The sequence below is a fragment of the Rhopalosiphum maidis genome, chromosome 4, assembly GCF_003676215.2.
Source record: "Rhopalosiphum maidis isolate BTI-1 chromosome 4, ASM367621v3, whole genome shotgun sequence".
In the NCBI taxonomy this organism is placed as follows: Eukaryota; Metazoa; Arthropoda; class Insecta; order Hemiptera; family Aphididae; genus Rhopalosiphum; species Rhopalosiphum maidis.
The window spans coordinates 42,618,737-42,645,606 of NC_040880.1; the positions used below are offsets into that span (position 1 = coordinate 42,618,737).

A 26,870-nucleotide genomic window follows, 5' to 3' on the forward strand; every position below is an offset into this window, starting at 1 on the left:
GGGCTATACGACCGGATATCATCGTTTATTTAGAAAGTATACGCTAAAAAGAAAAACTAAAGAAGTAAATATACGCCGTATAACCTCCGTATACCCCCCTCCCCCCAATACACCACTGGATAAATATAATATATTAATAATGTAATGAGTGTATTGTAATTTGTAATATTTGACTGTGAAAGGAAATGTTGAAAAATGATTCCACCCCACTATCACAGAAATAATTATCCATCGACATTACTCCAACGCCGTTCTTCAATGACGATAAAATAATAATAATAACTTAACCAATGATGAGTCTTGATAAAAATGCGAGCTTCTTCGATTGTACGTTATTTCATTTTATAAACCGTAGCAACACTGATCGGTCGTCATAGTGTTATATTATGTTTACGGTTTAACGTATTTACTACTACTATTAAATGTTTACTATTTTAACGGTCATATCGAAATCGAATATCCCTACTGTTTAATCGTCTCGTTCGCTGCGCAATTTTCGTGTACTTTACATACGCGCAAATAATACAAATGAACATTCAATACGTGCATATTAATTAATATTCACAAACCTGATATTTTGAAATCGAAATGGACAATTTCGAATCTACTTTTCTTCGTTGGGTAAGTTAATCGAATGTTAATAGTGTTTTTTCTCATCTTCTAGGGTCGAAATTGATAATTTGAATTTAGACAGAATTCATATAATCTAGACTCGGTTAGGTTAGCTTAAGTTCTCATTCTCGCTATACAAATGCGTAATAACATATAAAATTTTTAGTTTTATTGAGCCAATAATTGATTTTTACTATTTTATGCATACCTTTTATACCTACATAAGTACTTAGCATAAATACCTGCACGACCTTAACACAATACTGATATAATAAAAGTTATAAAACACAATAGTCATATTACAATAATGTTTTGGTTACTAAATACAGTATAATAGTTAAACTAATCAATTTATTTAATTTTCTTATCAATTTAAATTTTCTTAATTGTTGTTTCTGATTTGTGTTGTTGACCTTATTTTATATAATATTAACTTAATTAATTTAAAAAAATGGTCTATACAATTAGATACTATAGAGGGCATAAATTTCCATTATAGCTTATACACAAAATATGTATCTAAGGTAAAGAAATGCAAATTCAGTGATAACTTGATTTTTTTAAACATTGAACATGCTCCTTTTTGCAATTAGTGATTCATATAGTGTTATTTGTTAAAAATTATAACAAATTATATACCAGTTATCTTTATTATATAATATTATATTTAATAATTTTCAGATATGTTTGTTTGACGAATTTAAAGACAATGAATACTCAAATATAAAAAATCTTGTATCCAGTACATCGTTTAAACAATTTGTCGATAATGTGTAATTATTGTATTTCATTTATTATATCTAAAACATAATACCAGATAACTCAAAATACTAATATTTTTTTTATATAACCTTATTACAATATTAATTTATATTTGCTTACAATTTTATTAAATTTAACATAAGTACTAATGCCAAGTTATATAAACAATCAAAAAGTTTTAAGGAATCAATAATGTGATAATGATCTCTTTAAAATAATTTAATTAACCATGAACAAAATTAATTGAATTAATTTTTCTATGCAACTTGGCAATATTGTATTACTAATTAAAATATATTATTTTTAAAATATTAAATATATTTTGATTTTTTTAATTTTATAGATTTTGTTTAAAATGTTCTTCAACTTTGAGCACAGAAAATACACAAGTTTATAACACTATAAAAGGTATTTTTATAATTTTAAAGTGATTTTTGTTTATATTAACATTAAAAAAAATTTAAACAGTGAACTATTGTGAGTTTGAAGTCCAAAAGAATGAAGAATTATATAATGAAGAAAATTCAATTTATACTTGTGTCGTGGTTTTACTACATGCATTATTAAAATGCACAAATGACAAATACAGAAATCAGTTGAGTGAAAGAATGGATAATGAAGAGCAAGAATTACTGGCAAATTTCTTAAAAGCTACACAATCCTTAATGTTCACCAAACAAAATATTTCTGAAGCACTTATGTTAATAAGTGATTCTAAGCATACTTCTATTAACAATTTAGGTAAACCTAAAGATTTATGTTTATATTTAAATTTATTTGTTGAAAGTAATAATTGTATTTGGTATTATTATGTATAGAAATATGTTCAAATAACAACACACCAATCAGATCAAAATCAATGCGCCGAAGTTATTTACAAGAATTTTGTGAGGTAATACTAACATTTATATAATGAATTGACCACTTTTTAAAGTGTTTTCATAATGATATTTACACATTTATGTTCAACCATCCAAATTATGTGTTTTGAGTATTAATATTAGAATAAATTAACTTATTATCAAACTTTAAGGTAAAGACACATCTATGTTCTCCCTTAGAATTTTTACTATATTTATATTTTTAAGTTAGCCATGTGAATTTTTAAATTTCAATTTATTATATACTCATAACTTACTAAGTACCATATATAGTATTATTATTTGCTATTTTGTATGCATGTAAGATGGATAAAACATAGTGGAGTCCAGGAAAATATTAATATCATCGGATATTTGGTCCACAGAAATTATTAACTATTGTACATTTTGGTCTCCAGCTTATTTTAATTATCAAATATTTGTCACCCAGTTTTTTCTATCATATTGGATACTGGTTGGTGATAAACAATAAATGATACTATATGTGTTTAATATTTATAGTTAATATAATATAATACAATAAATAAGCCTATATATATTATATCAAAATTAAATACCTAATTTAATAAACTTTTTTTAGTCACCAAAATCACAATGTTTAATAAATCAAGAAAAAGAAAAATATATTACCAAACTTACTGAAGATTATAAAAATGAATGTGAAGAAAACTATAAGTTGGCTGAAAATGTCAAGTATCTAAAAGACCTTAATACTAAACTAAGTAAGCACTAAAAAATAATAATTTAATTTAAAATAATAGCATTTAATGTTTAATTTTTAAGTAAATTGTACCAGGTTAATTAGAATTAATTTAAAAATTATTATTTATTAGTATATATTCAATGGCTTATTATATTTTTTTCACAATACATAAATTAAAAATAGTTAATTGTTTTTACTTTAATATATATATATTGAGTTTTACTTACAATTTATAATTTAGGTAATAAATTAGAAGATAAAGATAAAATATTACAACTACTGAAAGATGAAATCAAAGAATGTACCAAACCAAATCAGTCTCCAGAAAATAAAACAGATAATACATTAATTATAAAAAAATTAAATAGAGACAAAATAGATTTGGAGATGAATTGTAATGAATTAAAGCAGCAAATAACAGAACTTGATAAAAAACATAAAGAGCTTAATGGAAAAGTATGTAAATTATGATTAATTATAAACTATCTTTCAGGACTATCAATAATAGTTTTGAAGTTGATACACGTATGGCCCAACTAATATCTTATGGTGTTCACATAAACAAAAATCCCACATTAATTTTTGATCAACAATTTTCTTATAAGGTTATAGCTTTATATTATGCAGTAAGTATAAGTTTATTGGAATTGTGGCTAAACTTTTTTTTTTTGATTTAGATCTATTTAAACAAAATTTAAGTAATGTTGCATACAGTTGTCCTTTTTTTATAATCTGGGGAATAGTTACTGAATGCTCAACAAAAACGCTATTCTAATTTATCATAAGAAAATGTAACTCAGTATTTAGATTTTATAACTTTAATGTGAAAAAAATTACCACATAAATAGATAATCTGAAACATGTATAACTTGTTACATACATACATTTCTACATTACATTTTACTATATGTATTACAATAATTTCTAACACAGAAAGTTTGACTTTTAAATCAATCAACTATTAAGCCTACTTTCAGTATATTAAATACTGGGTACTTTTCTGATAAACTATTTAAATTATGACTGTTATTGTGACTTATGTGGTTTCAACGTAAAAATGGTCATGATACAAAACTATATTCTATTTATAATATTAAAAAGTCAGCGTTTTTGCTTTTTAACAGTTTTCTTCCATTTGTACTGTTAGAAGATTTATTTTTGCCTAGACCAGACAGGTACTACAATAATTTAGGAGAACTTTTCATTCTCAGTAGTAAGGTATAAATTGGAGGATATAAAAATAATGTTAACTTAGATTAAAAATTAAAATATATTATGCAAGCACCAAAATAATACAGGCAGAATACTTTCATAGCAATTAATTTTTGAAGAACTATATTATATATAAAAAAAAAGAGTTGAATAATCATTAATGCATTGACTTATAATTAATTAGTAATTACGATTTTATTTGATATATTATTAAATAATAGGAATATTTTAAAGTATTCTATATTTCTATGTGTTTGAACAATAAGAACAATGAAAAAGAACTGCTGTACTATATAACGCTCTTGAGAATTTTGAATCAAAACATGATATAAACAGCCCTAAAATAAAATTAAAGATCAAAAATTAATTCGAGATTTTTGTTTTAAATTCTTTGGTGATGTACTGATTTTTTTTTTTTTATTAGATTTTCTTACCAAAATATACGATCAGACTTATTATTGATAAATATATATATAATGTTGCATTATACTAATACTACATTAGTATTATTTAGTGTTTCTGTATAAAATGTTGTAATTTTATAACTAATTTATTATTATTTTTATTTTTAGTTTGAAACAAAAACTTCAGATTATAATAATCTTATTTTAATGTTTGATAATATTGAAAGTGAAAATATGATGTTAAAAAACAACTTAAAATTATTTGAAGAAACCATACAAGCAAAAGACAAAGAAATAACTGTAAGTTTAAAAATAACTTGATTCTATACTTTTAAAAAAGTATTATTGTTATTAATATTTATTATTTTTTTTAATATTATTTATTTCTATATGATAGAGTTTAGTAGGCCATAAGAAAAAATACTACTCTAAAAATGTAATTGTAAGACTTACAATTAGGTACTTCTTTGGTTGGTAGTCATCTCAAATTATAAATTTCAAACACTGTATATTGAATGAAGTATAATCATAAAATATTATGTTTAAAATGTATAACTTTTTTAATTTTAGTCTTTAAAAGATGAATTATGTAATAAATCAATTACAAATAATCCAACAAATATAAGTGGTCAGGAATCCAATTCTATGCCATCAAATACATTATTTAATGAATTGAGTTGTCTAAAATTAGAAGAAATAACACATGATAAAGAAAAATACAGACATAAATACAAATCAATAAAAAAAGAATTATCAAATGTAAGTATATCAGTAAATAATTTTTATGATTATTGTTTTTTTGTATAAAATCATAACTTATAGTTTATACATTTAATATTGCAACTGCTGCCTAATTAATACAGTAATATTGTCATATCAATAACTCTCATAATGCTTCTTAATGATTTTGCTATTTCTTAAATCTATAAAATTACTACGTGCTTTAATGTTCTACACCAATAATATAATACATAATAAAGGATACTGCAACGTAGGCATAAATATTAGGATAATGATCACCAATATATTAGAATAATATCACACGTATTAAAATACTACAACGTAGAAATTAACAAATAATGAGAATAGGGTAGCCATCGTACCGAGACGATATTGCACTAGGCCTAAAAACAACAATTATATAAACCGCACTAACTTAAATCCTCAGCACTGGGAGACACACCCTAAAATGTATTAACCTAACCCAATTGCAAGAATATAATATAAAAACTATACCGTTATATAATTATATTGACAGTCATATTTTTAATCATAATTTGAGTTCCGGGAAACTCAGATAACAGTTATGGCGATTGACCACCTATGTATGGGCAGAGCGTCACCGGACGTCATATTGGAAATAATCATTACACGTGCCTCCTGAAATGCGTAATAGCGTGAGAATGAATGATGCACTTAGAAATAGACCAGAAGGGACATAGGTAGTAAGTCGGGAGACACAGGCTATATAAGGGGGCCCTAGAGAGGACTCCGGCAGATATGATTTACCAGAGTTAGCGCAAGCACCTTCACGTCAGGTCTACATCAGAATTTAGTCATTTAGACTTAGAATATTTTCAATTAAAACAATAAACGACACTCTTGGTAATATTTCGACACAACCAGTTGTTGGTCCACTACAAAATAATAAAATTAAATACACCTAACATATTTTCTGGACACTATAACAATATAAATTTAATTCATGTAGCACTAATTACCAATTTGTTGATGCTCAATTAAGAGGATGGTATACCAACATGTGTTGTTTCTATCTTATAAATGTACAACTATACAAATTTGTATGTATTATCAAACTTAAATTTAAAAATATTATCTTATCATCTAAAAACTTTTTATTTATATTTTAATTTTAAAGTGAAATAAATACTCTATTTTAATAGAAAATATACCAGTTCTGCACACCTTTACCTTTCCATTGAAAAATGTTATCAATAATAATAATATCCACAAGATTGTCTAGTTGCTTTATTCATAAGACAAAAACGTTTTACCACCTAGCGTATTAACTTTTAAAATAAAACATAATTTAGCTACAAGCACGGCTCTGATAAATACAAAATTGCCATGTTGCTGCATTTGTAACACCCGAAAAAAAAAAATTTATGCATCCAACAAAAATAAATAAAACTAAAATAACAATATTTGTTTATTTAAAATATATTTCCAATATTTTAATTTATATCAGCTACCATACTAATGAAAGAACAAGTATTACTAAAATGGTCTGCAAATTAATTATCTAATAACTAATGTAATAATATCACAATTATATTTATTCTTTTAATGTTTTTCTAGACTGAAATACATGTTGAAGAATTGAATGAGAAGATAATTATATTAGAAAAAAAGTTGAATGATAATGAAACTCACAAGGATGAACTGATAGACCAATTCTCAAACAAAATAAAAGAACTTCAAGAATGTCAAACGAAAAAAATTAATTTAGAATCAAAAATTAAGCATCTTAAAGATACTATTAAAGACAATGAAAATCATATTGAATCACTGTGCTCTAAGTTGAATAAAAGAGAAAAACAGATAGAAACTTTGTCTGTTGAAATAGATTCGGTTAAAAAATCAAAAACTATGATTGAACTAATTTTAAGCAAAACTAATACAGAAATTGAAGCAATACACGAAGAACATGATGAAAAAATAAAAAAACTACAATCAGTAATAGAAGAATATAAAAATTCAGAAAAATTATCTCATCAAAACTATATTGACTTAGAGAATAATATGAAAAATGTTGAAGATAACTTAGCGAATAAAGAACATATTATCATTTTTTATGAAGAAAAAATGGCTGAAAATTACCATACTATTGGAACTCAAGAAGAACAATTGAAAACTATGTATCAAGAAAAGCTATTATTAGAATCTCATTTAAAAAATTTAAAAATAGAAATCGAAACACAACAAAAAAAATTCAGTGACAAAAATCATGAAATGGAAAACTGTTTAGAATATTATCTTGATGAGTTGAAAGATGTCAAAAATGAAAAAACAAAAATCGAAGAAATTTTACTTTGTAAAAAAAATGAAATAGAACAACAACTAGACCTTATTAACTATCAAAAATATGTAATTAAAACATTAGAATCAGAACAATGTAGCCAACAGCTTATCATAAATAATCTTAATGAAGTTTTGCAACAAAAATCTTCTGAAAATAAAGATTTAAGTGCGAAAGTACAGGAATCTACATTAAATTTAAATAAATTAAATGAACAACTTAATGTAGCTCTGGCTGATAATAATACTTTAGAAACAAATTTGAAAGAAAATGAATTGCAAATGATAACTTTAAAAGAAGAATTTCAGTGTCAAATTAATGATATGAAAAATGAATTAGAAAATCAAAATAATCAATGTATAATAAAAATTGAGAAATTACAAGATACTCTAGAAAAAAAACAGAATGATTTTAATGATCAACTTATTATATGTAATCAACTAACTGAAACCATTTCTCAGTTACAAGTAGAAAAATACGAATTAGAGGAAAAATTAAAATCAATTGGTCAAGATTTAAATCAAAAGCAGATACAATTTGAACAAACTATTGAAGAAAATAATAAATTGAAACAAACTGTTGATTATACTGAAAATCGATGTGTTGATTTAAAACATAAATTAAAAGAATTGAAAAACATTTTATTAAAAAAAGAAGAAGACATTAAACTATTAAAAGTTGATATATCAGATAATTCAGATTCCAAAGAAAACTTACAGAAAGAAATTATTGAAGTACAGCAAGTTTTGAACAAAACAAATATTGAGTTAGAAAATAAAATTCAACTATACAATGAGCAAAGAGAAACAATTGTAAAATTGAACTATGAAAAAGAGTGTCTTAGTGATAAAATAAAAATTCTTGAAGATTCTTTATCTCATAATGAATACAAATTTAATTTATCGGAAGGAAAATTATACGATTGTAGTAACACAATTGATAATTTGGAAAAAAAAATTAACGAGATGAAAAATGAAAAGTCATTTTTAGAATTAGAGTTAAATGAAACTATTACTAAATTATCAAATGCAAACCAAGATCTTGCACTGCAACTAGAAATTAATGAAACAAATTTATTAGAAACTCAAGAAAAATTAATTCTTGAACAAAATGAGTTAAAAAAACAAATGGAAAAATCAAATGAACAATTAAAAACAATATCTATTTTAAATGTTGAAAAAGATAAGTTAGAAGAAGAAACCAATAAACTTCAAGAATGCTTAAATATAAATGATAATACTTTAAAATCATTACAAGAAAAAGTTCTTATTTGTGAAAAACAATATGAAGAATTACAAACATTGAATACAAATTTAGTATCTGAACTCAGTGAAAGCCAATTGAAATTAATCAATTTACACCAAGAGTCTAAGCAACAACTTGAGGATATGAATTTCAAGTACATTGAAGTACAAGAAAAACTAATTCTTGAACAAAATGAGTTAAAAAAACAAATGGAAAAGTCAAATGAACAATTAAAAACAATATCTATTTTAAATGCTGAAAGAGATAAGTTAGAAGAAAAAACCAATAAACTTCAAAAATGCTTAAATATAAATGATGATACTTTAAAATCATTACAAGAAAAAGTTCTTATTTGTGAAAAACAGTATGAAGAATTACAAACATTGAATACAAATTTAGTATCTGACCTCAGTGAAAACCAATTGAAATTAATCAATTTACACCAAGAGTCTAAGCAACAACTTGAGGATATGAATTTCAAATACATTGAAGTACAAGAAAAACTTATTCTTGAACAAAATGAGTTAAAAAAACAAATGGAAAAATCAAATGAACAATTAAAAACAATATCTATTTTAAATGTTGAAAAAGATAAGTTAGAAGAAGAAACCAATAAACTTCAAGAATGCTTAAATATAAATGATGATACTTTAAAATCATTACAAGAAAAAATTCTTATTTGTGAAAAACAGTATGAAGAATTACAAACATTGAATACAAATTTAGTATCTGAACTCAGTGAAAACCAATTGAAATTAATCAATTTAGACCAAGAATCTAAGCAACAACTTGAGGAAATGAATATAAAATATATTGAAGTACAAGAAAAATGTAATAAGAGACAGATTGAACTTGATGAATACATTACTAAATATAACTACCTCATGAAAACCATTACTAATTTAACCACAGAAAGAGATGATTTGATAAATAAAACTGATGTGCTCGAGAATACTTTATTAAATAAAGATATTGCTATTACAGCTAACCAAGAAAAATTACTTAAGTATGAAGAACTGAATGATAGAATAATAACTGAAAAGACTGTAATGGAAGTGGATTTAACTCAGCGTCTTGAAGAAATGGATACAAAATTAGCTGACTTACAAGAAGAGCTGCATATTGTGCATTTAAGTTTAAAAACTCAGGAAGAAGAAAATGATCAGCATTTAAAGACTATCTTTGTTTTGACTTCAGATAAAGATAATTTAATAAATGAAACAAAAACACTTAAAGACTGCTTATTAGAAAAAGAAAAAACTTTAACATTAAATGATACAAAATTGATTGGGTTCGAAACACAATTGAATGAACTACAAAGTAAAAAAAAATACTTAGAAGCAGAACTCAATGTTACTAAAGTACAATTAGATAACGTTCAACAAAAACTAAAAGTGACAAATAAAAAATTACAAGAAGTTGAAAAACAGCATAATAATTTGCAAGAAGAATTGGATATACAGCACAAATGTTCAATTGAACAATTAGAAAAAATCAATTCATTAACGAGCGAAAAAAATAATTTTGTTAATGAGACAAATAAGCTCAAAGAAAATTTAGCTCAAAATGAAATTGATTTAGAGTTAACTCAAAATAAATTAAAGGATTATGATACACAAAATAATGAACTAGAAAGTCGAAATACATTGTTATTAACAGAATTGAATCAACTGAAATGTCAGTTGAATAACTTGCGTCAAGAATCCACTGAAGAAATCGATAAGATCAATAAAAAAAATTTGGAAGCTCAAGAACAATTTAGCCATAAGCAATCTGAAATGAATGAACAAATTAAACTAAAGAATGGCTTAATTAAAGATATCTACCAGAAAATAAATCATTTAAAAAATATGAAAGTTGAATTGGAATCAATACTAAAAAAAGAAAAAAAAAATTTTGAAACTTGTTTGAATTATTCATTTAACCATATTAAAAACAATCCCATAATAGATAATCATCATGATTCTTTAATCGAAGTTATAACTTCTGCGGATACATTTATTGAACAAAATGGTATTCAGCTAACTCAAGTTGAAAATTGTGATGAATACTCTATTATTGAAAAAGTGAAAAAAATATTTGAAGCATTGAAAATGTTTATAATCAGTTTAAAATCACAAGGAAATGAACAAGCAATTGATTATACTAAAAATGAATCTAATGAAGCTTATACTGAATTACTTGCTTTATCGAAAACGTATGTATTTCAGTTAATTAAATTTACTATAAAGCGAATAAAAATATTTAATTTATTTCAGTCAACAAGCAACCATTAAAGAATTAGAAGCTGGAATTACAACATTAAAGTCAGAATGTAATTACAAAATGACAAAAGTGCAACAAAAAACTCAAGAGTATGTAACCTCAGAATATGAAAAAAAGTTTGAAAGAAAGCGAGAACAAATGGTAATGTTAAAATAAAATTCATCAATGTTAAATATAAATATTAAATACATTATTTTATTTTTATTTTTTTAGAAACAATTTTGTAAAGATTTAGAGGCAAAAATTCATCAAGATTATGAATTTAAACTGTCAAAATACAAAGACAAAGTATGTTCTTTAAGCTCTTTATTAATTTTCATTAACATAAATTAATTGTTTTAAAACAGATAACCAAAGATGAAATACATATTAAAGAACTTGGTCGTCAGCTATGGGAAGTTAGTGATAAATATTTAAGGTTACAACAAAAAGACAGAAGAGAATCAACTATGTCTTTACCACCATTTGAAATGTCAATGATATCTGAAACAGTAAGTATTTTAAAAATCCATAAATCAAGTATAATGTATTTAATAATTATTTGTATGTACATTTATTTTACAGACAACTACTCTCCCAAAATATAATTCTTTTACATTGCCAAAGTCTAACTCAGTCGGTCAAATCAAGTAAGAATAATATTTTTATAATAATATAGTAAATATAAATATTTTATATATTCAATTGTTATCTTATAATTTTAGATCACTAGTTGAAGAGAGCACTCGTCCTTACGATAATACTAAACGAAATGTGCCTGCAGGAATCGGTAAAAAATTCAGCTTATCGTCTGGTGCGTTACTAACAAAAATCTAACATTAAAATTTTTGCCTAATTAAAAAAATATTACGTTATATAATAATAATTAATTAATACTAATTATTTCAATATTCATAATATAAGCAAGGCCAAAACTCAGTGGTCTGTGGGACCCTCCCTCCTAATATATTTTTTCAATTACGGCCTTGGGTATAAAAATAGAACTTATATTAAATATTTTATTCACTATCTCAAAACTGATCATTTTTAAATAATATCATTTAAAATTATAATCTATAATCATTAAAAAATGCTTTTAAACTAATAACAAAATTAATTAACAAAACAATTTAAGTTATATAACTTTGAATTTGAACACTGGATTTGTATAATATATTAATTTTATTATAGAAAATGAAGTGATAAAACTGCTTTGCTACTCTCTAATTTATTAATATTCCTATTGAACAAAATTAGTTTAATATATAAACTATTTCTTCATGAACTGAAATAAATTGTAACTAAAAATAATGCTTTGATTAATAGTATTGGTTTACTTGTTATAACTGTTGCTTAATATGCCTTATTCATAAACTAAATATTATATTTTATCTCATATCAATCATTTTGTACAATATGCAAAAGATTCAAATTGTGGAGTTTATTATATATTATCAACATCACAAAATATTTATGGAAAAAAAATAAGTAAACAGTTAATTTTCTGTTGAAATTTAACTACTATTTTTTTAAATTAAATTACTTTTCAATTGATTAATTTACTAGTATTATGTAAAATATCTTCTCTATGTATATTTATACAAATTTGATCATTTTTTTAAAATTCATGTTTTAATTTAGTTGAGAACTTATTATTTTTTCGTTCTTGCTCTCATTTTATTTAATTTAACATTTAAGAACAAAACGTGAACATATTTTTAATTTGATTAGTTAAATCTGTGAATTATTATCATAGTTCTTGATTATTGTTATTTATGAATAATAAATATATTTATCAGTTTTTATACTAGCAGAATATTTAAATATATTTTTGATAAAAATCATTTAATTTAATATATATCAAAGTACTTACAGTTAATGAGATATAATAATATAATTTTGTATATCAATGGACAAAGACCATAATAAATATAATATCCTCTATAATTTTATCAAAAGTTAAAATTTATACATACATTATACACGTACAATTTTTAAACGATTATTTTGTAAATTTTTTTTTTTCAAATAAAAACTATTATATGTAATTATGTAAAAATAGAAGTTACATAATACTAAAAAAAAAATATAAATCAGCTGGTCTTCCAACTGATCTTTTGTCATATAGTCTCAATCATTGAAATTTAGGAAAAAACTTATATTCTTTTAATTTTGCCAAAGGTAAAATATTTCCAAAAGAAGAAGATGAGGAAGGTGAAATGTTCAACCACTCGTGTCTTTCAGATCTAAAACAAGGTAAAGTAAGACTCAATGATGATAAAAAACAACACAATGAAAGACTGTCAGAACTACAAGCCCGCAACTCGCTTTGCCCACCACATTTAAGAAGCTGTTACGCTGCAGAAACCAATTTCTTGCCAAACACTTCATTGGTTACAGAAGAAGACATTAAAGTAATTTATTATCATTTATTTTTCATAGCCAATCATAGTTATATAATAAATTTAATTTAAACCATATATTATAGACAACAGCTAATTTTAGTGATTATGAGACTGAAAACCTTATCCCAAATGATCGTACCAAGAAAAAAGATAGAAATCAGGTACTTATTATACAATAATATTTAATTTTTTTAGTGTGTTATATTTACTTTTATTTTATTTTCAGACATCCTATAAAAAACCAGGACCACCAACTCCAAGCAAAAATGGAGGTCGTGTTTCTTTAACGGTATTTTATTTTATTATTATTTTATTACTCTAATGTTTTTACTAATTCTTAATTTGCAAAAAAAAATATTTAAATTCCAGCATTAATATTTTTACGTTTTTTCATAAATTAATCCACATTGTAATTATCTATCTATAAAATTACATAAATAATATTGTGACTTTTTTTCCTAATGCTACTGACTAATTATTCGTGAGTAAATTAATTTTTTATTTGAGATACCAACTCAAAACTTATGATAAAATAATCATCAAATTTCATTATTATTTAATCATTAAGGTTAATTTTGTATTAATTTTCAAATATTATCTGCACCCATTTTAGATTTTGGACGAAATGATAAGTGTTTTATAATTCTACCGTAATAAAATCAAATTAACTTTTTATAACATAGGATGTTCACTTGCTTAATAATTATTTCTTTTCAAACCATTTTCAAAAGAATATTATTAAACATTTGACTTTTATTTTATTTATTCATTTATATAATTAATTTCGAATTTTCTACACATAATATAATTTCTAAAATATTAGACACTGGGCTATTTGTTGGCCTGAACATTTTTTTCCTATAAATGTCAACTAAAATTAATTTGCTTAGTCAAAATTCTTGTAAACTTATTACAAGATCCCACATGAATTATTCTTATATCTATATAAAAATAATAAAAATAAGTGTGCTCATTTTTTTTTATATAATATATGCATATGAAGTTAAAATTTTTATAATTCTTTAAAATCACAAAAATGTATTAACTGCTTGCTATAAATAAGGTATTCATAAAACTTTATAATGTGGTGTTACCAATAAATAGTTAAATGTAACTATCTTAACATGATTTCAGAGCAATCAAAAAACCACATTAAAAGAATCTAAAGAAACAAATACAAACAAAAGGCGAGCCAGTAGTACACCAAACAAATTATTTAGCTTATTTATGAGCAAAAAGAATTAATTATACGTGTGATGTTAATTCTTATGTTAAATTTTCATTATGTAAATAATAATAAATATTGCACAACTATATTTATGTTTTATTAGTTTATTACACTTTTTTTATGGTATTTTCATTGTCAATATTATTATTAAAATGTATTTACATATTTTTATTACTATAATTATTTGGTTGATTATTATTGATCAAAAAAAAAAACCTTTGGCCATTTTGTGTATATCTAATATCTATACTCCTAATACTTGTTGTAATAGTCAGCAAATTATCTCCCATTTAATAAAACTGTTTTATCCTTATTCTTGAGATGCAACCTTTGACTCTATAAACTATGTCATCAATATTAAAAAAATGATTTAACTTATTTTTTTCTTACACACATTATATAATATTATATTAATGTGTTAGAAGTCTAAAAGAATGCAGAAAAGAATAAATATAAAAATTTAGAGATTAGCCTTTCAATATAGTTGACTAATAATACATTTTTTTAGGACTCTATTCTAGTTGTTCTACTTAATGTAATTTTTTTTTAAACAAACACAGTTTCATTTATTTTGTTTACTGATATAACTTTTTTAATATTTTTTCCAGTCATTCCAAGAAATGTTCATTTTTGTATTTATTTATTAAATTTTCATTTATCCACTAATAACATTGATTTTTTTATTATGAAAATTGACTATTCACCTGATTCTACATCTACATACAATTTTCTAAAACTACTTTTAAAAATGGATTTACAAACTTGTTCTGATTTTTTTTTTCATACATATTCATGTGTAATGCATCAATGTAGAATTCATTTTATCAAATTAATTATTTTCTTACTTTCTAAAATATATATTTTATGCCACTTCTATTCCTTTTCACATTTTAAATTTGTAGTTTTGATTTTCAACTGAGAATGAATTGTTACAGTGAATTGGATTTAATTTGTACTTTAGACCAGTAAAAAATTATCAAGGTAATGTCAAATAATTTATATATTTTAAATTTTGCCCTTAAACATTTTTAAATTATGTAGGTACAAATGAAAATTATTGACAATTTTAATATAATCATAATCACCTTTTTAGTGCCTTAACTATACTATACAATTGATTGAATATGCAATTATGCGGAACAAATACAGTTTAGTTCCCACACGATTTTTTCGATTTTTTTTCTTCCCAAAATATATGTTATAAAACACTGAGTAGTGAATACCAAAGTGTAATTCAAAAATTCTCGCAAATCATTATTTTGGAAGTTATATCTTTCTAAAATTAACGATTTTACGCATTTACACATGCATGCGCAAAACGCTGTATACTTTGCTTTCCTACATTTTCGTATTGGATTGTCACCTCTTGGCTCATTAATTATTTTTTTTTTTTGTTATAATATTATTATCTAAAGAAGTTTTGATGAAAAATTTAGTTCAGCCCTCCCAGAAAAAAAATTCTGGCTTCGCCACTGCAATATCCCTAGGCAGTGACTACACGTGTATCAGCACTCGTCGCTACACTAATCAGCACTGTCGATCCGCTCCGCAAATCGAAAATATCCCTCGACTTGTTATGCATAATCACCTCATGTAGGGTCACAGGGTAAAAACTAAAATATGTACTAATAATCATTAATATTAATACGAAAATGTAGGAAAGCAAAGTATACAGCGTTTCATGCATGCATAAATGCGAAATATCGTAAACTTTGGAAAGGAAGAAGTTCCAAAATAATGATTTGCGAGAATATTTGAATTCGACTTTTGTATTCAGTGTTTTAAAACACACATTTTGAGAAGAAAATAATCGAAAAAATCGAGTGAGAACTAAACTACATATATATATACCAAAAAATCCAATACACAGATAATTTTCTCAAAATTTACTTATAAAATACAATTATAGTTGGATATAATGATTTCATTTTTGTAGAAATTTCATCCATTTCAAAAGGAATGATCAATAAGCAATTGGCTATGCAGGATATGGAAAGTTCATACATATAGAAATTTTATTCGAATTTGTTCAGAATTGTTTCGTATTCAAATAATTAAAAATCATTTACTTTTGCACTAACGTATTTATTTTATTTAGTAGTGTTGAAAATAAGAAAAGTTTTTTTTTTACACAGAACTATGACATAATGCATAAACACAGAATATAAGTAGGGCCCTATAAAGATCTCTACAGTGCTTTAGTATAAGTATATAAGTACGACATTTATTTTAACGCCATCTAGGTACGTATCTGGGTTTAGATCTTGTTGATTGGTGACACAGTATTTCCACAGAATATTATTATTATTATTATATTTTATATTATCTAGTTATCTACATATATCTCTAGTTAGATTATACAACTATTGGTTATCAATATTCAATCGTTTACAAGATTACAAATAATGTTTATTTAATATTTATCGTTTTAGTAGTAACTATAGCAAGCACAAACGCATTACGATGCAACACAATAGTATTTGTTAAATATAATTTTTCCATCACGATTTAAGTACATCGGTACTCGTTTAAAATTCACGTTTCATGTTCCAGTGTTCTAAAACGAACATTCAATGCATTTACATGAAATATAAATAATTTACTATAAGATTTGTATAATTACTTATATATTTGACTTGTGTTTTAGCAAATAATTCATCTCACTGTTCTTCTATTTGTGCTTTATAATCCGAGTTATATTAAAAATCAAAATGTATACAAATCAATACACTCCTCAGTATTCACAATATAATCAACAATATCAACAATATCCGTCTAATTACTACCAAATGTACAATTATAACCAACAACCTGCTTACAACGTTCCACCGCCAACGCAAACAGCTACGACGTTTATAACTCCAAATGTACCTGTTCAACAGCCACAAGTATCAACTCCTGTACAAAATGTTACAAGTTTATGGATGGGAAGTGTATGTCTTGTGAAAGAATCTATAATTTTTATCGTTAATTAACCATGAATTATTATTATTTTAGCTAGAACCTTATATGACAGAGAGTTTTATCACAGGTGCTTTTCAAAAGATGGGAGAATATCCAAAGAATGTTAAGTTGATGCGTAATAAAAATACTGGTGAAACTGCTGGCTATGCATTTGTCGACTTTTATGATCCAGTATCTGTTATGCACAAACTCAATGGAAAATATATTCCTGGTACTAATCCAGTAAGTAGTCATTTTGTTTAAGTCAATAATTTTATAATCTAACAGTAAATTCAAATGTTTTATTTTCTAAAATCAAAAGTAATATTGACCACAAAACTATGTAAAAAAATGTACTTATATTAGATCATTTTTAATTTTATTCCTACTTTTTAATTAGGTTTTAATATTATAATACAAAGCTATACTTTAGTATCTATTATAAAAGTGTTTATTTTCTCTCATTTAAAAATTAATACATAATACATACTGTATATTTATTCCGATTACATTTTTTTTTTATTTAAAGGTATAAATATAATACACATTTATTAGATATTTTACTAATGACATGCACAGACTGCTGAATGATTACCCTATTTTATTATATTATGATAAATAATTTTTAAACAGCAGAATATTTTAATTTGCTAACAAAAAAATATTAAGTTACAATCATTGTTACTGCTAGTTTCAAGTTTGTCAGACCAACCAATAATAACATAATAATATTTATAAATAAATTATTTCTGATAAACATGTTATGTATTTTAATTAGGTGTACTAAATACAGTAGCGTAGCTGGTGCTCAATCTAGGGGGGTTAATTATTTAAAGATTGTTATACACCATAAAATATTATGAGGAATTAAGCTCTAACAGTAATTAAAAAATTCCTCAGCTACGCCAATGACTAAATATGACTAATATGGCTCAAATTATTGATTTATATTTTTACTTTGAATAAAAAAAGTAATATTGTAGGTATTCCAAAATTAACATTCATTGATAAAGAAATATAAACAAGTTATTTCATTAAAAATATTATTGTCATTTTAATTTACTGATGTATAATTATGAATTATACATTACATTTTTGTATCATATATTTATAAGATGAGTTAAATAAAAGTTGATATTCTTATTAAAATGTTAAATAATATACATAACTTAAAAAAAAAAGAAGATAGGTACCTTAAATATTTTTTCTAATAAAGCTTAGCTTATTATATGTTTTAGAATTATTAAATAGTTTTGTATAATTGTTTACAGCCTGTAAGATTTAAACTCAATCATGCTGGAAATCCTGGAAAAATTACTACAAGCGATAGAGATTTTTCTGTTTGGTTAGGCGAACTTAGTTCTGATGTAGATGACTATCAGTTATATAAAACGTTTGCTTGCCGTTATCAATCTATACGTACAGCTAAAGGTAATACTTAAAAATATAAAATATATGTATACTGTCATTAAAAATGATATATTTTATAAGTATCATGTTTACCATAATAGCAGTTTAATATATAGTTAAAACTTTTCAGTGGTTTTAGACAGTGCTGGTTACAGTAAAGGATATGGATTTATTCGTTTTGGCAGTGAAGAAGAACAAAAACACTGTCTCAACAATATGAACGGTTTTCCAGGTCTTGGTTCCAAACCCATAAAAGTTAGCAATGTTATACCAAAATCAGAACGCCATATTGTTGTGTAAGATGATTTTTGTTTTTATTTAATTCACAATTTATTTAAAATATGTATAATAATATAAGTAATTTTACTAAAATTACAAGTAATTATCTTAATTTATTATTATGAAATGTAAACCTATAAATAAAATAAATTTATTAACTAATGGGGTTTTATTCTTTTTATTAGAATAATTACAATACAAATTATATTATAATCTAACTTAATTTATTTATTATTCAATAACTTAATTTTGTTATTTTTTACATGACATATAAAAAGGAAGTTATACTCTAAAAGTTCTTACAATTTATCAAAAAATATCAAAGAGCCTGAATTATCCCTAGAATAATATATAGTAGAAAAATTATAATACCCATACTATCATAATATAGTAACTAAACATTAAAAATTAAACTCAATATTATACAAACAATATTTTTTTTTTATCACTTCAACCAAAAAAAAATTTTTTTCAAATTCATTTCTTAACTAAACTTTTTTAAATGTGGTCAAAGAAGATTAATTAATATTTAATAATTTACATGAGCAAACGTTTATTAGCTATTAACAATATACAATTAGGAATCAACAATTTTATACATAATAAGATTTCCTTCATTGATTTATATAATTTTGATTGTTAAAATCTTGTTAGTAATTTTTGTATGGGATCGTAGAATTTAATAGAATTACTAAATTGATGTTCTTCTGTTTATTAATGTATAATTAAAATTTATACTATATGTACAATAAGAAATTTTAATATCATACAAATGTATTATATATTTTTCTCAAAAAAAAAATATTTTTTTACTATTAATAAAACAATTATGATTTAATTTTTTTTTTTTATTCTATTATAAATAGAGTAATACTCAACTACAAAATTCAATATTGTGCTAATATTTTATTTTATTAATTCTCTTTAATAATTTTATATTAATTATATTATATCATTTTAAAAATACAAAATAATTAAGTATTTTATCTCATAGGTTAGGTTATTTTGAAAAATGTAGAAATCATTTTTTTACTATTTAAATGATATAAAACATTATTAGCCAAATAAAATTCTAGTGTAACTATAATTCAATATAATAATTGATCAATTATTTCAGTGCTTCAAATGAATCTCAAGGATATAAGGCTAGTCAAGATTATGGACAGTATTTTGAAACTAACTATTGGCATCGATACTCAATGTGGAACCAATCTCTAAGTCAGAATTGTATGCTTAAGCCAGAACCAACTATTGATACAACTGCTATTAAAACTAATGGGAATTTAAATTTAGTTGGTACGTTATCATAGCTCAGCATAATATACTTAAATATATTTTAAACTTAAAATAAAGTTAAAAAAAACATACAAAAATATGTATGTATGTAATTTTTAAATATGTTTTTAAAAATTTAAAATTTTGCAGATTACAAAAAGTCAATTGATATAGATGCATTAAACAAAGACCTGGTTACACAAGATTATAATTTATGGGATGCGCTTGAAAGTTCTAAATGGCTACCACTTGATACCATAGAAATTATTTAAATATGAATCAGAACATCAAATATTTAAGACCATTTTTCTAAGTTTATTTGCTCAAATATGTCGTTTCTTGTATAATAATATGATGGTATTATTATGTTAATATACTTATATAATATGATGAATAATGATATTAAAATACTTTCATTTATATTTTTTTTAGAACATAAAAAGTACACTTTTGAGAAATATAACTTACGATAATTTTAAATTAATAAACAACTGATGATATTCTCCAAGTATCAATTTATTATTTTCTTCTTATATGTATATATAAAATATAGTATTGAGTCATGTTTAGATTAAGTACACAAAAATAATATTTTATCTATTTATATATTGTATTTTTAGTGTTACCTATTAAATAGTTTTAATCAGTATCATCATTTATGTTTTATCTAACCCTTGTTTTCTGAAATAATTCATTATTATTTCCATGTATGTTATATACTTGAATGATTAAAGGTCTGATAATTTTAATTGTCAGTTATGTAATTTTGTAAATATTTTTTAATGTATTAAATTACAAATTATTTAAAATATTAAATAACATTTCCATTGTCCATATTATTTTAACTTTTATTCTTTAATTAATATTAATCACTATTACACTAATTTAATAAGTATTTTATTCATAACTTTTTTTTTTATTAAATTACATGGTCAATGAATATAACAACACAAATAACTAAAAGTAATTAAGACTCTAAAATACAATAAAGTACTTAAAAGTATGTATTTTTATTATTATTATTTTTTGAGTAACTATTTTTACAAGACATTTAATCTAAATTTAAGTGCGATTTTATTTTTCATAATTCAAATTCTGATACTAAATCTAGATTCCAATTATATGTTTTACATTAACTATTAAGGTACCATTTTGTCTAAAAATAAGTGACTGAAAAGATCATGTATATTACATTGTTGACTTATACTTAAATAAAAAAAACTACCAATCTTATGTTTTTTTTTATGTGCTAAAATTATTTTGATTATTGTAATAGGTATATTGTGCTTTTGTAATATTACTTATTTGACTAAAATTCTAGGACAATATCTTTGTATTTTAGACTTTAAAAAGACAAATCTGTTTTGTACAAATGTTAAAATTAGCCATTAATATGGGCAAAAAACTCATTAATATTTTAACACGACAATGTATTAAAAACGGAATGTACCTTGAAAAAATTAGAGTTAAACTATCACAAGATGTGATATCAATAAATGTATGTTTCTGACAAGAATTTTTTAGTAAACTAGGTATAAGATGGGCACAACTTTGTGGGTATTTTATGGTGATATGCCCTTCCTCCAAAAAATAAAAAGTAAACACAAATAAAGAATACGTCTTTCAAATTAAATATGGAAATATTCTTTATATAACTAAGTAGTTACTAATTAAAATATTGACCAATCATTTATTTGAAGGTACATATCGTTAATATTTTTTAAGATAACTTTGTAGTACAGGACATTATGATGACTGAAAATTGTTAATTAAACTAGATTTTGAGATTCCATACATTCTCATTTTTTTAGGTACCTATGATATACCCTAATCTTAGTATCGATTATTGCAAGTATTGTAGCAATCACTATTCGTCAATTATGATACATTTCTATAACTTATGAACTTATGTTATTAGTAAGCCCGTGTAACACGAACACAAGAACGTTTCAAATACAAATTCACTTTTCAAATTTAACTAATTTAAGACAAAAATATTTAAAATAAATAGTAAGAAATATGTTTTATTGTTGGTATTCGTACAATTTGAAAACATATATTGGCAGAGGTGTTTTAGGGATCTGTATAATATTATAGTTCTAACACGCCACGAAAAATATTCTATTTGCGCGTGTGTGAAGACGTGTAGAATGAAGAAATTTATAATAGGTTATTGATATGGTGTTCAAATTTAACTACTTTCCTGATACAAGAAACGTCGGTGACAATATCGTGTGCCACAGATGGCGCTGTCCGCGGATTTGCCATCGGTCGGTCGGACGCGAACGTCTTACCGACCAATTTCCGCACAAGACAGACCATTACTGATAGTCAGTAAGGACGCGTAGATATTCTCGTCATTACGTCAACGTCCCGTGATGACCGCAAGACAATCGCCATAGAACTGAAAACCAACGGCGAACCTCACATAGTATCCGACTCGCGTCATGTCGGGTAGACCGCACAACACATATAACCGTTCCCGGGACTCCAAACTAGCATACTTACCTGGCGTGGAGGTTAACCGTGATCACTTTGGCGGTTCCTCCAGGGCGAGGCCGGTTCATTGCACATGGAATCGGTTGACCCCTGCGAGTATCCCTAATGTGGATACCTCGGGCGCAGAATTTTTGGTAGCTGGGACTGCGTACGCGCCGTCCCTCATTAGTCATCATTTTTAATATTCGTGACAATTAAGGAGTATAACTGTATTTTTTAACTCATTTGTGAACGTGATGTATACTTAGAGCAGTATGTTGAAAAAAAGTTTTATCGTGTCTATGATTTGCGTAACATTGTTCTACAATAAATTACTGCGTACATATCACCCCCCCCCTTTGTCCCTTTTAACTTATAATATTTAGATGGTGTAAACGTGTTTTTTACAAGGAGCGTCTAAACACAGGAATGCACCTTATGCACTCTGCGCATGCGCGTAATTTATTCACCACTATCATTGTTAAGCTGTTATCAATACATACCACATATTATATTTGAAAAGTTAATTATTTTGAATTTGTTTCCGTTTACTACATGTTGTATAAATAATATAATAATAACAATTTAAGTGTTAAAATAATTTAATACATATCATTTTTGTATAATTAAATCACCTTTATATTTTATTATAATTAAAAATATATAAATTATATATGTTATATACCTATTAAAATATTAAAATAAATTATTGTTATATTATTAACCTTGTTTTTTGTAATATATAACTGGATTATTTTCTCCTTCTTGTTTCATCTGTTCTACCCAAATATCAACACTTGTAGCATCATTTTTGTGTAATTGACCATCCTGTATGGTGATATTGTACTTTTGTTTGACATTGTGCAAATCGGCTCGTGTAATAATTATTTTTTGATTCATACTCTTTTAACCAGTTGTTAAATTCTAGATTTTAATGAATTATATATTATTAAAAATGATTAAAAGCATATTTTTATTAACTAAACCATTATACATACCAGAGACATTTGAAAAGTTAATAATTTCTTTTTCAATACATGTTCCATGATGATCATTTAAATGATTAATTAATAATACTTTTTTAGAAAATGTTAAATTAGAACAAGTAATACATTTAGATGATTTTTGTTTTACTTCATTTATTATATTATGTTTATTTTTCAAATGCCTTGTAAGTGTGCAAGTAAAATGCAAATTTTATGTTAAAACAAAAAATCATTACACTTTATATCTGTCATTGACAGCAATAACTATCTAATATGCTGAGATGGCTTTTAATAATGTTTATTTATATCTACATTTTACCCAATGTTGTCCAATGATATGTTCTATTTGTAAGTTGTGTGTTCACACATTTCAATGTTCTTGTCCTGATTACCAAATCAAGTCTATGATATGTAAGCACATACATTATGTTGCTCTGAAGACAATGTCAACAGAAAATTCTGAAGATATTGCTATTTTGTCAGCAGCAGATACAGAAAATATAAATTTTGATGCAACTTCAAACAAAGATGATGAAATACAAGTTCATATTAAGACACTTGAAAAAAAAAAAACAGAAAATATGCAAGAACAATTTAAAGAAAAGGCCATTAGTCTAGCCAATAAAATAAACAATATAAAAAACAGTGAACATCTTAAACAAGCATTAAAACAATTAAACTCTTTAGAAGCATTCATTGATGCAACATCAAATAATGACGAGACACATGAAGATTTTAGTAAGATAGTAAATGAACCACCAAATAAAAAACTTAAAACTCAAGACACATTCTTCTCTACAAAAAAAAAAAACAGGAAAAACCTAACGAATTAATAAAACCAACGAGAGTTGAAACTGAACAGCTCAATACTATACTACTAAAAAAAAAAAAATATATTTTAAGTTGTGACGAAACTGAACATTCTTATTTTAAGAAGTAAAATTAATAGATGTTTTTTGATTTTTTTTTAGCACTTTAAATATTATTATTATACTTTATACATTTGACATGTTTTTTAACAACTAAAATGAAATGACAAACTGTAAATTATTTTAACACTTAAATTGTTATTATTATATTATTTATACAACATGTAGTAAACGGAAACAAATTCAAAATAATTAACTTTTCAAATATAATATGTGGTATGTATTGATAACAGCTTAACAATGATAGTGGTGAATAAATTACGCGCATGCGCAGTGTGCATAAGGTGCATTCCTGTGTTTAGACGCTCCTTTTTTACATATTTTATCAGTAGATGGTGAGATACTGGGACATTATGTCTTAATAAATATTATGAATATTTTAATCGTATCTCCCCTTCCCTCAAAATCGATATCCGCCATGTTGACTATTTTGTGGTAGTATAAGTATACTAAAGTACAAGATTACGCATATTTTATTTTAAAAATGTATTGTGATTCTATTGATTCGTGGTAAGTCTATTTTACATTTGCACAATAACAATACAACCATCAAAATAATTTGACCTCAGAAACATTCAGTAAACTATGATATAAACCGTGAGAATTAACATTGATATATTACTATGGCAGGACCACACAACTAGTCTTAATCAGTGATCTTTCTTAGACTTTTAAATTTGGTAAGATAATGTGACATAGTATTATGTACCTATATTCTGTTAAAATACATTAAATATTATTATTATTATTATTATTATTTTTATATAGTAGTCATTAAAGATGAATAATCGTGTATATTAGTTTTATTACAAGGTGGTCAGGTCATTGCATTTTAACATTTATCTTTTAATGAGATATGAATTAATTTTTACATAGCCCTGTACACTAACCAGAAATATTTTAAATATTGTAGTCTTATACATATATAGGTACTTAATAAATTTTTCATGGCAACACATAAGGCCAGTCTAGTGTTGTTTAGTCTATTACAATTGTTTTTAACATTTTCTAATTTTATTGATTATTTCTATAAAAAAAAACCCACTTTATAAATAAACAAAAAATTATTTAATTTTCGCAAGCTAAACCGAATTTCATGATACACAAAAAATACTACACATAGTAATATTGATGTTGAATATAAATAAGTTAAATTAAGAAATATTTGCATTACAGATACCGAAAATGAGGGGTTGAATTGAGTTATTTAGAGTAATAACACAAAATATGTTTAAAATTATGACTAATAAATTTTATATTTTAGATATACATGTATGTCATGTTATTAATTTTTAATAATTAAAAAATGACAAATGTACATGAGTACATAATATATTAAGAATTTTACTTTGAACAATAATTACCTATTATTCTGAGTCAAATCAATATAAATTATATAACCCATTAATGTCATTTTGATTTTGACCACCAAAGAATGGATAACTATGACAATGTTAAATCAACTCCACTTTATTCTTGAAAACAACTTTCGATAAGGACTAGGGAGTAAAGTTCACTGGAAGTCTAAATTTAGCGTTAACTTTCCGCAGTCGCGTCTCCAATTTCCAAGATAACTGCTGTTTGTGTATCATATTATTCGACGTATGTGTGCGTTTTTCATTTTGCTAATAATCTTATTACGTTTAATGTGAATCATACTGAACTGGTGTTATTTCAATTCATTACCACATTTTTCCGTTTTCACAATAGTCACAATGATCACAGATCAGTATAAAATTGTAAAGCTATATATTTTAGTATAATATTATATTATATACATTTATAGTTTATACTACCTATTATTTAAGAATATGGACTTTTTTCTAGATCAATT

At 24.4% G+C, this 26,870-nt stretch overlaps 2 protein-coding genes and 1 non-coding gene across 7 annotated transcripts; all 3 read left to right on the plus strand.

The window, feature by feature from the left end:
* Nucleotides 1-411: 411 nt before the first annotated feature.
* LOC113555895 (uncharacterized protein PFB0765w-like) lies at nt 412-14,824 on the plus strand. 4 transcript variants are annotated; one of them, XM_026960506.1, is made up of 20 exons: nt 412-621; nt 1,294-1,385; nt 1,718-1,782; nt 1,843-2,115; nt 2,193-2,266; nt 2,836-2,977; nt 3,200-3,414; nt 4,743-4,874; nt 5,145-5,333; nt 6,894-8,796; nt 9,451-11,056; nt 11,118-11,265; nt 11,338-11,412; nt 11,472-11,615; nt 11,689-11,753; nt 11,829-11,917; nt 13,285-13,517; nt 13,592-13,669; nt 13,735-13,797; nt 14,643-14,824. In XM_026960506.1, exons 1-20 carry the CDS (start codon nt 589-591, stop codon nt 14,751-14,753), a joined length of 5,730 nt encoding a protein of 1,909 aa, XP_026816307.1. In that variant the 5' UTR covers nt 412-588; the 3' UTR covers nt 14,754-14,824. The 4 variants fall into 4 exon arrangements, with proteins under 4 accessions (XP_026816307.1, XP_026816306.1, XP_026816304.1 ...); XM_026960505.1 differs by having other exon boundaries at nt 6,894-8,724; nt 9,379-11,056; XM_026960503.1 differs by having other exon boundaries at nt 6,894-11,056.
* A 2,291-nt stretch (nt 14,825-17,115) lies between these two features.
* LOC113556920 (tRNA selenocysteine 1-associated protein 1) lies at nt 17,116-21,180 on the plus strand. 2 transcript variants are annotated; one of them, XM_026962150.1, is made up of 6 exons: nt 17,116-17,669; nt 17,734-17,922; nt 18,951-19,110; nt 19,220-19,385; nt 20,486-20,664; nt 20,794-21,169. In XM_026962150.1, exons 1-6 carry the CDS (start codon nt 17,448-17,450, stop codon nt 20,913-20,915), a joined length of 1,038 nt encoding a protein of 345 aa, XP_026817951.1. In that variant the 5' UTR covers nt 17,116-17,447; the 3' UTR covers nt 20,916-21,169. The 2 variants fall into 2 exon arrangements, with proteins under 2 accessions (XP_026817951.1, XP_026817952.1); XM_026962151.1 differs by having other exon boundaries at nt 17,531-17,669; nt 17,738-17,922; nt 20,794-21,180.
* A 1,963-nt stretch (nt 21,181-23,143) lies between these two features.
* LOC113559493 lies at nt 23,144-23,306 on the plus strand. Its single transcript, XR_003405993.1, has one exon. It is a non-coding gene; the product is annotated as a U1 spliceosomal RNA (small nuclear RNA).
* The last annotated feature ends 3,564 nt before the right edge of the window (nt 23,307-26,870 follow it).

What these genes read in the sequence shown, in the direction of transcription:
- LOC113555895 (XM_026960503.1), top strand. Translation starts at nt 589, where the DNA reads ATGGACAATTTCGAATCTACTTTTCTTCGTTGG. An exon ending in AAACAATTTGTCGATAATGT is followed by an intron (nt 1,386 to 1,717) that starts GTAATTATTGTA and finishes TTAATTTTATAG; the next exon opens with ATTTTGTTTAAAATGTTCTT. An exon ending in TAAAAAAAGAATTATCAAAT is followed by an intron (nt 5,334 to 6,893) that starts GTAAGTATATCA and finishes ATGTTTTTCTAG; the next exon opens with ACTGAAATACATGTTGAAGA.
- LOC113556920 (XM_026962150.1), top strand. Translation starts at nt 17,448, where the DNA reads ATGTATACAAATCAATACACTCCTCAGTATTCACAATATAATCAACAA. An exon ending in CAAGTTTATGGATGGGAAGT is followed by an intron (nt 17,670 to 17,733) that starts GTATGTCTTGTG and finishes TTATTATTTTAG; the next exon opens with CTAGAACCTTATATGACAGA. An exon ending in TGGGAATTTAAATTTAGTTG is followed by an intron (nt 20,665 to 20,793) that starts GTACGTTATCAT and finishes AAAATTTTGCAG; the next exon opens with ATTACAAAAAGTCAATTGAT.